This window comes from Giraffa tippelskirchi, chromosome 1 (genome assembly GCF_054371585.1).
Source record: "Giraffa tippelskirchi isolate mGirTip1 chromosome 1, T2T-mGirTip1v1.2.pri, whole genome shotgun sequence".
In the NCBI taxonomy this organism is placed as follows: Eukaryota; Metazoa; Chordata; class Mammalia; order Artiodactyla; family Giraffidae; genus Giraffa; species Giraffa tippelskirchi.
The window spans coordinates 16,864,648-16,881,702 of record NC_137275.1 but is presented as its reverse complement, the minus strand read 5'-3'; the positions used below and the strand labels follow the sequence as shown (position 1 = coordinate 16,881,702).

Sequence of the window (17,055 nt, the reverse complement as noted above, 5' to 3'; positions counted from 1 at the left end):
AATCCCAAATCTTCCTCTGTCTTCCAAACCAACTTTATGCCCTCAAAGTGGTGGAATGCTGGAGCCAGCTCATATTCGTCATAAGAGCCAATTGTTTTCTTTTTGGAATATTGCCTACCAGTTGTTTAAAAACATAATCATAATTAAAAATTAAGTTCTATGAATTAAAAACTGAATAAATTTTTTTAAAACCAAAAGTAGCAAATACTCAGAACTCAGTACTTCTGATTTTCTGCATTTTATTATTATCTGTGCTCTTGAGATACTATACCATGGAGTGGTAATGTACATCTCTTTCCAAGCCACATTCAGTAACACATCAGTTGCCTTAAATAGGTCACAGCAGGAGTCCTGACTCCATGGGAATCACTAAATGCTGCCCATCAGGACCCTCCTCTTGCCTTCCTCCAGCCTGAGAGGCAGTTATTACCATGTACCAGAACAACACTGCTTTACAATTACAGATCGGTCGCTGCCTTGTGTAGGCTTTATCTACCAATATTTTACATATTGGACTATAATGGTACCAAGAAAGGAGGAAAATATATGCTTAAAAACTTGGCAACCTTAACAGCTTTGAGGGCACTTGTCTTTTCCCAGGCGATCCCTTCAAATATATATATTTTCCCCAATATTGATAAGCATGTAGATTTCCTCCTGGTCTAAGAAATAAATTGTGGTCAGAATAATCATGCTTGAAAGTTAAAATGTGTATTCAAAATTGTCATACTCAAAACAGGATGAAACATACAATAGCACAAAGATAAAAACCACAAGCTTCTCATTATTGATGAGAAGTTAACTGCATAAAGCAAAAGTTTAATAAAAGAAATGTATGATTGTAGAAGGCAGCTACACTTCCTGTCATGTCTGTGCCAGGAAAAGGGCAGGGGTCTCAGGAGGGGAAGGCAGAAGGAAAAGAGATGGTGGGCATTCCAAGGGCTCTTAGAGGCCAGGTTAGAGACACTAGCTTTTCTTTAGCTATTATTGTTTTGACATTATTTTATTTTTTTAATAATTAAATTGATTTTTAATTTAATGATAATTGCTCTACAATATTGTGTTGGTTTCTGCCAAACATCAACACGAATCAGCCATAGGTCTATCTATTTCCCCTCCCTCTTGAATCTCCCTCTCACCTCCCCTCTCCATCCCTCCTCTCTTGGTGGTTACAGAGACCAGGTTTGAGTTTCCTGAGTCACATAGCAAATTCCTGTTGGCTATCTATTTTATGCATGGTAATGTATATGTTTCCATGTTACTCTCTCCATACATCATAAACTCTACCTCCTCCCCCAACCCCAACTGTGTCCACAAGTCTGTTCTGTGTCTCCTTTGCTGCCCTGCAAATAGGTTCATCAGTACTGTATTTCTAGATTTCATATACACGCGTTAATATATTTGTTTTTCTCTTTCTGACTTACTTCACTCTGTATAATAGGCTCTAGGTTCCTCTACCTCATTAGAATCGACTCAAATGCATTCCTTTTCAATAACTGAGTAATATTCCATTGGTATATATGTACCACAGCTTCTTTATCCATTCATCTGTCCTAGTTTTTTAAGAAATCTCCACACTGTCTTCCATAGTGGCTGTATCAATTTATATTTCCATCAACAGTGCAAGAGCGTTCCTTTTTCTCCACACCTCCTCCATCATTTATTGTTTTGATGATGGCCATTCTCACCTGTGTGAGGTAATATCTCATTGTAATTTTAACTTGCATTTCTCTAATAATGAGTGACGTTAAGCATCTTTTCATGTGTTTATTAGCCATCTGTATGTCTTCTTCAGAGAAATGTCTATTTAGGTCTTCTGCCCACTTTTTGACTGGGTTGCTTGTTTTTCTGGTATTGAATTATATGAACTGCTTGTATATTTTGGAAACTAATCCTTTTGTCAGTTGTTTCACTTGCTATTATTTTTTCCCATTCTGAAGGTTGTCTTTTCACTTTGTTTATAGTTTCCTTTGCTGTGCAAAAGCTTTTAAGTTTAATTAGATCCCACTTGTTTATTTTTGTTTCCATTACTCTGGGAGGTGGGTCATAGAGGATCTTGCTGTGATTTATGTCACTGAGTGTTCTGCCTATGTTTTCCTCTAAGAGTTTTATAGTTTCTGGTCTTACATTTAGGTCTTTAATTCATTTTAAGTTTTATCTTTGTGTTTGGTGTTAGAAAGTGTTCTAATTTCATTCTTTTACATGTAGCTGCAGCACTTATTGATGACACTATCTTTGACCCATTGTATATTCTTGCCTCCTGTCATATTTTGACATACTTTTAGACTTGAAGAAAAATCAGAAGAATAGTTCACAATAGCTCTCATTTAACAATCGCCCCAGATTTTAGGAGTGAAAATTGTTAAGGACACACTTCTCAGACTTACTCTGAGGATGTCGGTCTTGAGCTGCAGCTCTGTGGGTGGGGCCGAGTGCATCAGCCCCAGGAGCGTGCCCATGTCATCGTCCCCATTGGGAGAGAGCACCAACTGCTGGATCATCATCAGGGCATGCTGCCGACACTGTGGGTACCTCACGATATTATGCGCACATCTTGCACCTCCAAATTCTCGAAAAATTCCTTGGAGGAGGGAGACAAAACAACAACACAGGTTAACTTAAAACATTGTAAGTCAGACGAACTCAAATCTGACCCATTTGTAGAAAGACTAACTTAAAAGAAGGCACATAAAACCTACCCAGCGATTTTACCTTTAAAAGTACAATACAAAATCTCCTTTTAAATTTACAATTACAATACAAAATTGTGGGATGTCAGCAAAGGCATATACAAATTTTCTCTAGGTTTCCTTTATGCAAGAATGCCCTGATATGTTCCACATGCCCAATTTCTCCAAATCTCAACTGCTCAGAAATTCCGTAGGTGGTTACCAAAATGACCAGCATTTTTATGCAGAGGCTTTACAAAGCAATACTTGAAATCAGTGTAGTAAAAGGCTTTTAGATGAACAATACTGCAAATAAATGAGATTTAAACGGAAAACAAGGCTTCCAAAACAGTAGCAAGAAAAAAGGGAGTAAGTTATTCTTACAATGAGAAAAAATCGTAAGTAATCAAACTTTTTAGTTGGTAGGACACAAAAACGATAAACTCATAACATTGTAAGTCAACTCTACTCCAATAAAAATTTAAAAAAACAGATAAATAAAGGTGGCTGAGACCCTATTCATTAAAAAAAAAAAAAGATAAACTATAATAGAAAGCATTGGTTACTGTACTGTTGGAAAGGCTTTATGTAGATTGACTTATTTAATCTCCTCATCCCTTACCTGCTTACAGATAAGCAAATGAGACATGCAGAAGTTGAGTAAGGTGTCAGGTCAGTCATACAGCTAGCAAGCAGCCAGCAGAATTTATGTCTATATGGCCCTGTTCTATAGCCTGTGCTCTTGATCATGGATGATACTGTTCTTACATCAAACACCAAGTTCAAGTATAAAAAAAACATGGACCAAGTGATCCAAATCATCAGTTAGTATTTCCTCAAAAGTAAGAGAGTTCTATCCTTTATGCTTTTAGAGCACCTCATATATGCCACTAATATAATAGCTCATATCAAACTGTCTTAAGCTTTATTTGTTTAAAAGCAGGAGTGATATTTTATAAATACAGTTGGACTGTTCATTTCAGTTTAGTTTAGTCGCTCAGTTGTGTCCGACTTTCTGCGACCCTATGGACTGCAGCACGCCAGGCCTCCCTGTCCATCACCAACTCCTTGAGTTTACTCAAACTCATATCCATTGAGTTGATGATGGCATCAAGCCATCTCATCCCCTGTCATCCCCTTCTCCTCCCGCCCTCAATCTTTCCCAGCATCAGGGTCTTTTCAAATGACTCAGCTCTTCACATCAGGCAGCCAAAGTATTGGAGTTTCAGCTTCAACATCAGTCCTTCCAATGGACTGTTCATTAATGACAGGTAAAAAAAGGATTAAAGAGAAGTTGAGATTAAAAATAAAGCAAAAGATTTACTAAAACCATTTTTTCCCTGGGAGAGGCAAGTTTTATTCTTTTCAGTATTTCCCTAAGGTTGTAACATTATAATACTCTGATTTGAATTAGTGAATAATTAAGAAAATCACAATGTGAGGCAGCTGTTTTGTGAAAATATTTAAATAAGCAAAGCTATCTGATGAAGGGTCTGCACTATATAAGTAAACAAATAGAAAAAGAATACTTCAAACACAAGGCATATTATAAAAAGCAATAAACCTATAAGAATACATTTTGAAGTTAATAATAATATATATTTCATCATTCATAAACTTAGGAAGGTCAAAAGTATTGCATATCTAGAGATGGGACAGTACCATCACTGAATCAATAGATTTTTCTCTAAGTGACAAGAACATCTCAGAAGTAAGAATCATTAGAGAAGACAACCACAGGTACTATCTTACCAGTGCATTTGCTAGAAGCAGCCTGTCTAATTACCTGCATTTGTGTTTGACCCTTGAAGAAGCACTGTCAAAGTCTCCATGACTAACAAAGCCAGGTGTTTTTGGTCTTCAAATGAACTATTATTTCTTGAGTCCCCTAGGAAAAAGAATCAAAGGTCCAAATCACAAAACTGGTAAGCTTATTTCTTTCTGGATTTAGGTTTTTTAAAACAAATTAAAAATGTATTTCTATTAATTTTACCATTAATACAAATGACACAGTATTGGGTTGGCCAGAAAGTTCATTTGGTTTCTCCCATAAGATGTTAAAACTCAAATGACTTTTGGGCTGACTCAATATAAACTTTTAAAAAAATGATACATATGTCTGAACTACCAGCTAGGAAAAGTAATGTCAATGTTTATAGATTTTATTTTGGTATGGTAGAAAGCTACAGTTAGCTAAAAAATATTAAAAGGGAAAATAACAAAGCAAAATGTATCCTTCTCACAGACACTTTCCTAGTCAACAGAGAAGAATGCTACATTTTAATGTACCAAAGAGGAAAAAAAAGTTTGTAAGTAGTACTGTCTGTTCAACTTAATTCGTTCAACACATTTAATGCTAACTGCCAGACACTACTATGCTTTTATCAGATTTATTAGAGAAGACAAAGAGTATCAAATTTAAGGTACTTAATAATTATATATGTGCATAAATATTACTAAAAAGATACACTAATGTGCGCTGTATAATTAATAAACATCTTGAGGCACCAAAACATCCCAATTGTTTCTAGAAGCTTGTTGTTATTCCTTAACAAAGTAGAAGACACTAATTATGTGGATCATGAATGGTTTCCTCAGTTTTACCTTAATTCTCATCCACCATGACATTTCTGTTTCCTCCCCTGCCTTTCCCCAATTCCCTAACAGAGGTTGAGTGAACAAGCTTTCTCTTGTGGGAAATATTCACAAGGATGTCACAATTATGCACATTATCAAGTAATTCAAATCCATAACCAAATGAAAGACAAAACATGAACAAAACAGCCTGCCCAAACTCCTCTGCCAAATAAAATTATAAGTAGGGAAAATGCTTTACCTTGTTCATTTAGTGCCTGAGTTGGATCCTTCAAGAGGGCAGCATATTTGTGCAAAAGGTTTACCATGACCTCCAAAAGGCCCACCTCCCTGAACACATCTTTAAATATGTAGTCGTGTCGTGTAAACTTAAGAAGTGTTTTCATCGCGATAATGCTACAGTGGTAAGAAGAGCTAGACTTTAAGAGGATGCTAACACTAATAAGTTCTTTACAAGGGATATAATTTAAGCTAAAAACAACAAACTCCAGCATCTCGAAGTACTTGTTTTGTACTTCTGGGAGTTTAGAAATTTTTTCTGCAAACTGTGACAGTGTGTGCTGTGATTCGAGGATGAAATAGTTGGCGTTGTCGGCCATGTAAATATTTGTGATGGCATCGAGAATGATGTGGGCGAGAAAGTTGGTTTTTGCTTTTAAAAATGCATTCTGAAGAACTGCAAAGGCCTGGATGTTTCTCACACTGTGACCTAAAGTAGAAAACCAGAACACAAAAGTAGGTGTTATGTGATATTTTCATCATGGCAAAGTAGTCTATTTAAGCAGACGATGAACTGTAACATTTATCATCCATTCACTAAGAACACTTCCTGTTTTCACAAAAGGTCTTCTTTTCCTTCATCAGGTGCAGTCATTTAATTAAAAATGAGTAACAATGATTAAGCTTTTAATGTAGCATTATCAATATTCTGATTCCAGAAGAGTATACACTGAAACATCAGACGGTTTTCAAAAGAATAAAGCAAATTATATAGGTCTAGCCTTCAGAGTTTGGAAATGTGCAGGAGTGTCACTTTTTATTATCTGTAACACTGTCCTTGACTATAAGGACAGTTACCTCTCAATCTGAAAAGACTTTTAGGCAGAAGAGAAAAGCAAGAATGGCAGCAGGAAACAGGAGGGGGAAAAAATTTGTTTTCCAATTTTAATTATAATACTATAACTTTCACAGATTTTAATTTGGAAATTTACTTTGTTTCAAGCCACAAGTGCAATTTCCTTACATATACATTTGTTAAAGCAATTTATGGCCAGCTACTAGCTATATTTATAAATACCTGAGTTTTAAACATACCAACTGGAAAAAAATATGTATATACAATAGCTCTTATAAGGCAAATCACTGAAAATACTTACAAAGAAATTAACATAGAAAGTATGCAAGGCGAATGAAAACAAGCCTTTGCCTACAAAAATTGTCCTCAGGTTCACAGCCATTAGGAATATAGAGCTTTTGCAAGGGTGATCAAAATATTAACACAGAGCCTTACAGAATAAGCTGAATTTTTGAAAAAGGATAAACACAGAACTAGGAAAAACAATAAAATGGGATAGAAAGACTGCTCAGACACTGTGGTTTGGACATTATCTGAAAAGGCAAAGATTAAAAAATCTCTTCAGTCTATATATGATTTGTTACTTTCTGTTTATAACATACAAACTTATTCCATGTGTGGCAAATGCCAAATCTTTACTTCCAGTTCCTTATTAATTTTATGCTTGTTCTTATTGAGGATATCTCCAACTTTATTACCTACAGGTAGTTAAAAACCAAGCTTAGATAGAATGATGGAGCATACAAACGCAAAAATCTGACTACATGTGCCAAATAAAGTTAAAGAATACCTCTGATCAATATTCTGCATCTTTTGGCTATGTGACAATATCAATTCTCACCATAAGGAAACAAGTTTAAAGGAGATGAACTTGATGTAATGCAAAAAAATTGGATCTTTTCAACTTTCATTTTCAGTATCTGGTTTTTTTTTTAAACCTGACCTTAAGTGACGTCACTGATAAAAGATAAGGCACATTAACAATCAACCTCAATGGGCTTCCCTGGTGGCTCAGAGGGTCAAGAGTCTGCCTGCAATGCAGGAGACCCAGGTTCGATCTCTGGGTCAGAAGATCCCCAGGAGAAGGGAATGGTTACCCACTGTAGCATTCTTGCCTGGAGAATTCCATGGACAGAGGAGCCCGGAGGGCTACAGTCCATGGGTCGCAAAGAATTGGACCCAACTTAGCAACCAAGCATGCAGCACATATACAATGAAACTAAACAGAATCTAGTAATATGGCTTTCTATCAGGAAAAATTATCTAAAGGAATGACTTAGTTATAATTACAAAACTAGTGGTATACAAATTTGAAGTTTATTTTAAATGCTGATGATATCAGAAGTAGGTATTTAGGCCTGCCATAGTCATTAAATTACTACAATATTTAATTTTGGGAAGGGAGAATACTTAAATCTAAAGGATGATTAAAAAGGCTGCTCTATATGAGATAGGAAAATCCCTTAAATATTGACACATCTGTGATCTAATATTTTAACTAAACAGATGTATCCTGTATAAGTTTCAATTTTGCATTAACTGACTAAAATCTATCTGGCACACAAATAACTAAAATAAGAGTAAAGTAAGGAAATCATTATAAAAGATGACAATCACTGTCTCATTACTCTCAAGCTTACACAAGCAGAACCAAAAGAAATGAATTATTCTAAAGTTTAGAAGAATAAGTGTATATACAAGAAAGAATAGAGCTTTCCTATTTTCAGCATGTAATGTAAAAATGTAAAAGTTTATGTTTGAAAAAAGAGCCTAAATGGTACAAGCATAAGCAAAATATAAAATGAGATAAGAATAAAGGTCTTAAATAAAGAAATGTAAGCACTCATTTAGTAAAAACATTGGGAATATTGTTTTTCAGATTCCAGGTCACAGGAGTTAAGATTTCACGTAACACTGAGAGGATAGCGCTGAGGAACAGAGATGAATAGAAAGGTCAGCAATTAAAAAGACACCTATATGAACGTCTCTCCCACCTCCTTCCCCATCCCGCCCCTCTAGGTTGTCACCGAGTCCCAGTTATGGCTGATTCATGTTGATGTTTGGTAGAAACCAATGAATGCTGTAAAGCAATTATCCTTCAACTAAAAAATAAATAAATAAATAAAAGTTGAAAGAAAAAAAAAAAGACACTTATAAGGGATCTCCCTGGTGGTCCAGTGGTTAAGAATCCACCTTCCAGTGCAAGGGAGGTGGGTTCAATTCCTGGTTGTGGAACTAGGGTCGCATATACTACAGAGCAACTAAGCCTGAGCTCCACAACTAGAGAGTCTATGTGCCTTAATGAAGATCCACACGATGCAATTAAGACCCAATGCAGCCAAGTAAGTGAGTTATTAACAGACAAAAAAGACACCTATGGTAATCCAGGTGAGTGATATCTAGAGCCTCAACTAAGGTGGTGGCAATAGGGCTGTTACCAGAGGAAGGAAACTAATAAACATTTAGGAAGTATTAGACAGAAAATAATGACCAAATTATACATGTGAGTGACCAGTCAGAATGGCGCCTGGCTGTAAACAGTCCTCAGGGTTCTACTCCTGCAAGCCAACTGAACATCAGCCCTGGCCACATCTCAATCCAGGATAGAACCAGCATAGATAAAAATCCCTTCAAAGTAAACCCGTGATGAACAATGCAGGGCACTTTGGTTACTAGTGTGAACAAAAATGAAGAAAAGGAAAAATACATTATTCTTTTATATTGCCTAATGTGTCATGAGAATTGACGTGTTATGAGAAAACATTTGTAATGGTGAAGTCACAGAAGAGTTCTGAAAAAGATAGGTATGGTCTTTTTTTAATGAAGAGACATATTCTCTATTAAAACATATATTTAAAACACTCTGTGTTTAGGGAACAAATGTGGAAGCTATAGAGAGTTCTGAATTACAGAGTACAACCTTGAGAGACGTTACTAGCATAGCTAAGGTAAAAAACCACCATGGAGTGGTTACTAAACAGAAGGACTGCTCCATTTGTCTTTAATTTCCTTCTTTAGAAAAATATCTACCTGCTGGTGAGGATAAAAAGGTTTATAAAGCTTCTGCTATATAAGATAGAAACAGGAATCATTTTCAAGCTTTAACATACACAGATAGGTTTACCAACTTCACTAATAACTCAGTTTACTTTTTTCTTTTAAATTTTATATTTCTATATTGTTTCACTTGATCTAAAAATCAGCACTAAAAACAAGGTAGCTAAAAATAAGGTATCCATGTATAGAGCAACATAAGGTAGATATATTCATATTTTCTCTTTTAAATGTAATTATCACTGAATGGGTAAAAAACCCTTGGTAACAGGAATTTTCTTTTCATAAATAATGAAAAGGAAAACAGTGAAGTTGAAGAAAACATGCCCCAAAGTAGCCTGAAGAAATAATTGACAAAAAGTAAGATAAACAGTATCAACTATATTAAATACACAGCTCCAACTTACAAATAGTTCAAACCAGAGTTAAAATTTGTAAAGGACCATCCTTGCCTCATTCTGCCAGTGTTACATAAACACAGTGTTGTTACAACCGTATTTCCTCATTTCCATCCCTGTGAAAAGTCCATCGTCTCCTCTATAAACTAACAACACGCAATCCAAAATGAGGTTAACAGAAACAGTTTTATTTACATTATCCAAAAAAAAAAAATTAGGAATAAATTTAACAAGAAGAAGGAAAGTTCTATACAATGGGCACTTATAAAACATTGCTGAGAGAAAACACCAGGACCCAAATAAATAGAAAGCTGTATATTCATGAATTGGATAACTTAATGTTGTTAAGATGCCAGTTCTCCCCATATTGATCTACAGGTTCAATGTACTTCCCAATCAATGTCAGCAGGCTTTTTCTGTTTTCAGTAATTGACATGAAGATTACTAAATTTATGTGGAAGTTCAGAAGACCTAGAATAGCCAAAATAATTTTGAAAAGGAAGAACAAACTTGGACAACTTAAATGATTCTATTTCAAGACTTTAAAGATATGGCAATCAAGACTGAAGCAGCATTGGGTTCAGGACAGACACAATAATGGAGCAGAATTGAGAAGACTTCCAGATATATAGTTATACAAACTTTTTGACAAAGAGTCCTAGCACATGTGCATATCTGTACTGGGAAAACAAATAAACCTTACTTCCAGCCATATACAAAAATTAACTTAAAATGAATCACAGACTTTAACATAAGAGTTAAAAATGTGAAACTCCTAGAAGAAGCCAGGAGAAGGTAATTGTGAATGTGGAATGTGGGTTAACTTAGATTTCTTAAATATGAGGCAAAACCCAGAAAATATTTCAAAAGTGCTAAATTGGACTTCATCAAATTTAAAACTTTTGGTCTTCAAAGATATTACCAAGAAAAGAAAAGGCAGTCAACACTAAGAGAACATACTTGGGACTTATCCAGAAAATCTAAAAAACTCTAAAAATTCCAATAAAACCAACAAAGCTATCAAACACTGGACACAGAGATCTGAACCAAAGTAGAGATACAGACAGCAAATAGGAATATGAAAAGATGCTTGAAATAATTTAGAAAAAAGGAAATTAAAAAAAATATATACTATTACACACGCAAACATCTAAACTTAAGGCTAACACCACCAACTGTTTTTGAGACTATAAAACAAATTATCTTTACATAGCTGATGTGAATGCAAAATGCGACAGCCACTTTGGAAAACAGTTTGGCAGTTTCTCATAAAGTTAAACATACATTTACCATATGAATCAGCAATTTCACTGCTTGGTTACCACCCCAAAGAAATGAAAACATATGTCTACACAAAGACTTCTTTTATATGAATGTTCCTAGTACTTTATTCATGATAGTTAAATAGAAACCATCAACTGGTGAATGGATAAACAACTGCAGGATATTTAAACAATGAAATACTATCCAGTATTAAAAACGAACTTCAGATACATCCAATAACATGGAGAAATACTGAAGGCAGATACACGAAACTACATAATTTAGGAGTCTAGTTTATGGAATTCTAGAAATAGCAAAGCCAAAGCAGATCAGTGGTTACCAGGGTAAGGGAGTGATGAGAGGGGACTGAATGTAAAATGGAACAAGGAAACTTTTAGATGGATCAGTTCAGTCAGTTCAGTCGTTCAGCTGTGTCCGACTCTTTGCGACCCCATGGACCGCAACACGCCAGGCCTCCCTGTCCATCACCAACTCCCAGAGTTTACTCAAACTCATGTCCATTGAGTCGGTGATGCCATCCAACCATCTCATCCTCTGTCGTCCCCTTCTCCTCCTGCCTTCAATCTTTCTCAGCATCAGATTTAGATGGATGGAATATTCCATATCATGATTATGGTGGTGACTGCACAACCACAAATACTGTCCTAAACTCAAACTCAACACTTAAAATGGATACATTTAACATATGCAAATTATACCTCAATACTGCTGGAAAAAAAAACCCCATATTTCATTATCTCTTTATGTGGAATAAAACCATTAGTATCTCCTTGTGTCTACATAATAACTCTACATATACAAGCCATGAGAAAGATAATTTTGAGTCATAAATGAAACTCAGAATGATCTAGCTTGATCTATTCATTTTATAGAATATTACATCAATTTTCTGAAGAAGTTGATATTTAGAAAGGTTATGCCACTTATGGTAACCTGAATTTTGACTCTTAGAGCAATGTCCCTTCTAGTTAACCTTGTTTTCATAGACATATGTCGCTGAATTCTCAAAATAATCCCTAGAGGTGCTAGGTTATACATGTATTATCCCTGTTATAGATGAGACAAAATCAGGCAGAAATATGAGGAAGGTTAATTTAGCTGCATTAATTCTCTCATTACACAATTACACTACTGTGTAACTAAATATTATCTCAGTGTCACAATCAGATTGATTAACCAAATAAAATAATGAAACCTAAAATAAAAATTATATTACTGAGCTATATTTAGATGAAAGCATAGAAAGAGTTAACTGTGGAATATCTACGCTCGAGTCTATAAATTAAAAGTGTTAATTTAATATTGTTCCTTAATATTAAATGAAATATTGAACAGCTTTGTAAAATACTCCTAAATTTTATTTATTTAAGAAGTTCTGTATAACCTATAAACTGAGCGCACATCTTATGGAAGTTAGTACAACAACTTCAATTTAAGTCATGACTTTTCAATATAATTTTCTCCAGTAAATTAAATTTAGTGTATTCTAGTATATCTATTCATTCTTATAGGCTTAAGAATTTATAACTGCTGGGTTCTATATTATAAAATACATAGATAATGTGCTGTGAAATGGAAATAATCAGATATGATGACATTTTCTGGCTAAATTTTACATGCAAATATCACCACAGCATTGAATATTTAGTATGTAACAATAATGTGAAAAGAACTATTAGAAGCTTGTGGGTTCACATTCTTTCAGAATGGTTAGTATGCATTAAAAAAATTACATCAACTATAAAACTTTCACTCTTACATAATTAAATGTTACTAATATACAGTAAGTTTTTTTAGTTGATTACTAGGTGAGAAAAGCCAAAGCTAGGAAATCTGAACTATAAAATGTATTCTCTGACCTGAAAGTAGGTAATGTAACTTGTCTGTACTTAGGTTTGCTTAGTAACATACAAGTGTTTGCACCTGTGCTTTCTATATGCATCCTACAGAGACAGGCATAGAGAGCGCGACTTGAGTTCCATGCACATAAAGCGGAAATGTGTGCGGTGCCGACACTCAACAGAGGCATGTCTGAATTATTAAACTGTCTGAATATTAAAATGAAATACTAAAATATAAATTTCATTGTTTTTATATTTTCATATTATTTTCAAGTATTTTATCTGCTAAAGACTGTCATTCAAGAAATTATACCATAAAAAGCACCAACTTTAATGAAAAACATATTACCTTTATATAAATAACATAAATAAAGAGCAATCAGTTGGATACATTCATTCTTTCCTTATTTCTTTGAGTGGCTCAGAAAGTGGTGGGGGGTGGGAGGGGGACTCACCTTTGCCTGCAGGCTGAGGTACTGCAAATCCAGGCAACAAAAAGGGTGCCCCTGTGGTAATACCAGCTGGTTTTAGTTCACTGACACCATATGTTGTTAGGGAAGTTATCAGATTAACCAGATCTTTCAAGGCATCTTTGGATTCTGCCTCTTTCGCTTGTTCCAATCTAGGAAAAGTATGATTTAGCAAATATGTTTTCTCTTGTGTTGTTATTTTAAAATTTAATACAGAAAGAAAATTTCAATTTTATATGCAATAAATAAATGTATAGACTACTACAAGACGTTTCTTCTTATATTTTTTCCTATATAAACACATGATATTTTTATAAAGCTACAAATTTAATTATGAGATATGATGGTGTATTTGAAAGAAATTATGCCAAGTCAGGACACCTGATAAACACTGATTTTGCCATTAACAGTATTATTTTAGGCAAATCACTAATCTTTGGTAGAAAGTTTCTTAATATAAAAGGATTAGATTAAATATCTCTTAAGTTCCCTAAGGCTCTAAGGTTATAAGTTTCACTGTTTACAACCAAAAACCTTATTAACCATTTCTTTCCTAAGAAGTTTTCTCCATTAACAATTTTAAAAAGTGAATTCTAGGGGAAGATTTGTAAGACTTTATCTGCATTTCATTAATTAACTCAAATACTCGCATTAGAGTACATTTAAATAAAGTTCTGAGAGTCTAACAACTTTTGAAAGCAAACTTAATTCCTTTAAGCTTGTCTTTTCTTAATGTGAAAAGTTTTGTTTTAATAATAAATATTTTTATATTATACACAGAATGCTGTAATCTGTTTTCTTCATTAATTAGTGTTATGCACATGTTTCTCCATGTTAGTATAAACTCACCATAAATATGCTTTTAATGGCCATAGAGAATCAACTATAGATGTGGAGAGTGGGACAGGTAGTAGCTATCAGAATTCAGGAGCACTAATATACATAAAACTTGGTCTGCATTTAGAATTGTATCGTTAGGATCAATAAACATAAGTGAAATTATTGCAACCGTTACCAACATTTTTAAGACTCTTGAATTCTCAAAGGACAGCATCAATTAGGAATGTGAAATAGTTATTTCATAAACTTTCACATGTCTTCATTTGTAAATTAGGATATATGTACAAAATTACATTCTTAGGAGTTGCCTACTATGAAGTAACAGCAACTAGGTCACATCGGTGTTAGAACTTAAAAGTTTACAAAACAGTGCTGGTTTACAGTAGATCAAATAACTTAAAACTAATTAATGGCCTGGGAACAACTAAGCATGGCTATCCTCTTCCGAATAAACTTGCAACCAGATGTTTTTCCAGGATATGCAAGCAACATCTGGGATGAAAAAGAAGGCTAGTAAAACACTCTTAGATTGACTACTATGTTTTATATATACATTTTCAGCATCTCATTCATTCTACAAAACTATTCTTGCTACTAACTGTATTAATAGCTTGATAGCATTGTTACTACCATTAAGGGAAACGAAAAATATAATTAAGCACAAAGAGTTTACACTTCAGGAAGATGTTGATTAGTTCGTTCAAACTCTTCTCCCTCAGCTGCTAAGAAGAACAGATTCCTCCTTCACATCTAACCACTGACTCCACGTGTGCAGCCTACGTTTTCCCATTCAACTCTAAATTCACTCTATGGACTCTCTTGACCGAACAGGAATAAAAAGAAGTGATTAAAGCTAAGAGTATAAAGTATACCTTACATAAGTGATTGGCTGATTTTTTTTCCCCTATAACCCCAAACTACTTTGCTTCCTTTGATGAGAAGACTGAGTAGACAATTAAAATACATTCTTATATTGTGGGGTTTACCTAAGCAAGAGATCACAAAGGAAATTATATCCTTGCCATATCCGAAAATCATCCAGAAGAGTTTGGGAAACATCACTGGAATCTTTGAGGAAACAAGAAAGCCCAGCAAACATCTCAACAATTTCTAGGGGAGACAGGTCATCTGACTGCTGCATATTCTGAACACACGTAGATAAACATTCTTTTTCTGTAAAATCAAAGAAAATAAAGAACTGAATAAATATATGTGTGTGTGTGTATATATAACTTATGTCAACTGATTAAGAAAACTTCATTCTTAATTGGTATTTAATGAAACACTAAATTTTAGTGTATTTATAAAATATAGTAAGATAAATGTTACACATTCTGAAAGCAAATATAAGATTCAAATTGACTGGGGAAGCTCTACCTCTAAGTAGTAAACAAAGAGTAATACAGGAAGTGTTGAAAATCAGTTGACATTTATTATCGTTTTTACATCATATTTAGATGTTTTATTATTAAAGAAGATGATTGCCTGCTGCCAAATGATACTTTTGACTTTTATATTAATAAAAAATGGGAAAAAAATTTAAAAACTCTTCTAAGTTTAAGAATAAAAATCTATTTAGTTCAAAGTTCAAATCAGAGTGAATATAGACTATTAAGATACAGAAACACTTCAGGAAATAAAATCTTGAAATTTATGTTTGTGCTATATATATACTAGTTTAAAACATAGTTACACCCCCATGACTTCTGGGACTGGAGGCATTTCAAAGGAGACTTTCCCTCTCTTATCTTTAAAAAAAATTATTTGTCTTAAGAAATCCAGGGTCACATAACAATAACTAAGAAGATTTAACACAGGAACAGAGGTAAGAAACATTTAATGACTGATGGACTTTAGGTAAATGAATAGATGTACTAAAAGCTATTTCAAAAGATTTTTCAATTTTTGTGTTGTGTGTATTATAAGTATATACATAAGTGGACTATTTGAGATGCTACAATTGTCTCCTATTTCTTCTACTGACCCATTTTAAGGGATAGTTGACACATATTTATATATATGAGCTAAAAAAATGGACAATTTCTTTCAGTGCTGATAAAGACTCTACTTAATTTTATTCATGCCTCATTGGACAGATTATCTGTCTACTTATAAAATATCTTCAGAAAGACTTTGAACTACAGCATCTCAAAAAATCTCTTTTTATTCCACAAAAGAGGAAGGAAGAAGAGGCAATGAGGCAGAACTTGCATTATTATTACGACATCATTTACTTAAAGGTAAGGTTATTTTAACTCTCCTGGATATCCATTATCAGGAACATGAGAATTTTTTCCATTTGAAATGCTTCACAAATAATTTTTTTCTCCTGGCAAATATAGTTCTTCATTGAAAACAGAATCTTTGGACAACTTAACAAGAAAAACAAATTTGCCATCATATGAAGAGAGAAAGGCGGAGGAAATTCAGAGCATCTAGAATGAAGAGTTTACAAGATATTCACCGTGAATATACTTCACCACGTTGACACTGAGACCATGACGGGATATGGTCATAAGGACTTCTCCGGCACTCTTCCTCCAAGGCAGGTTATAGGGAGGGCACCAAGAGGTTATTGCACTGAATAAAAGCTGGAGATCATCTTTCTGAGCCAGCTCCTCGGCCGGAGAAACAAAACTGCAGAGTTTCACTAAGATCTAAAGAACAAAGAAAATGTGTACATAAATGAATGAATGATTGGGGGAAAGGCAGGGGCTAGAAAGAACTAGATCTGATTATTTAAAACTGTGCAAATTCAGGGTCAGTGTTGAGTGCTATCATTAAAGCCACAATGATGAGAGCTCTAAGTTAGGCAACATCTAAAAAAGA

General features: G+C 34.2%; 1 protein-coding gene across 2 annotated transcripts in view; it reads right to left on the bottom strand.

The window, feature by feature from the left end:
• Positions 1 to 17,055, bottom strand: part of WDFY3 (WD repeat and FYVE domain containing 3) — a 279,731-nt gene that overhangs the window by 133,333 nt on the left and 129,343 nt on the right. For both annotated transcript variants that reach the window (XM_081582148.1, XM_081582158.1), the window contains 6 exons: positions 16,691 to 16,883; positions 15,213 to 15,399; positions 13,372 to 13,538; positions 5,506 to 5,973; positions 4,456 to 4,557; positions 2,388 to 2,581 (listed from right to left, as the gene is read on the bottom strand). In XM_081582148.1, coding sequence (XP_081438274.1) covers positions 2,388 to 2,581; positions 4,456 to 4,557; positions 5,506 to 5,973; positions 13,372 to 13,538; positions 15,213 to 15,399; positions 16,691 to 16,883 — 1,311 coding nt within the window. The remainder of the gene's footprint in view (positions 1 to 2,387; positions 2,582 to 4,455; positions 4,558 to 5,505; positions 5,974 to 13,371; positions 13,539 to 15,212; positions 15,400 to 16,690; positions 16,884 to 17,055) is intronic.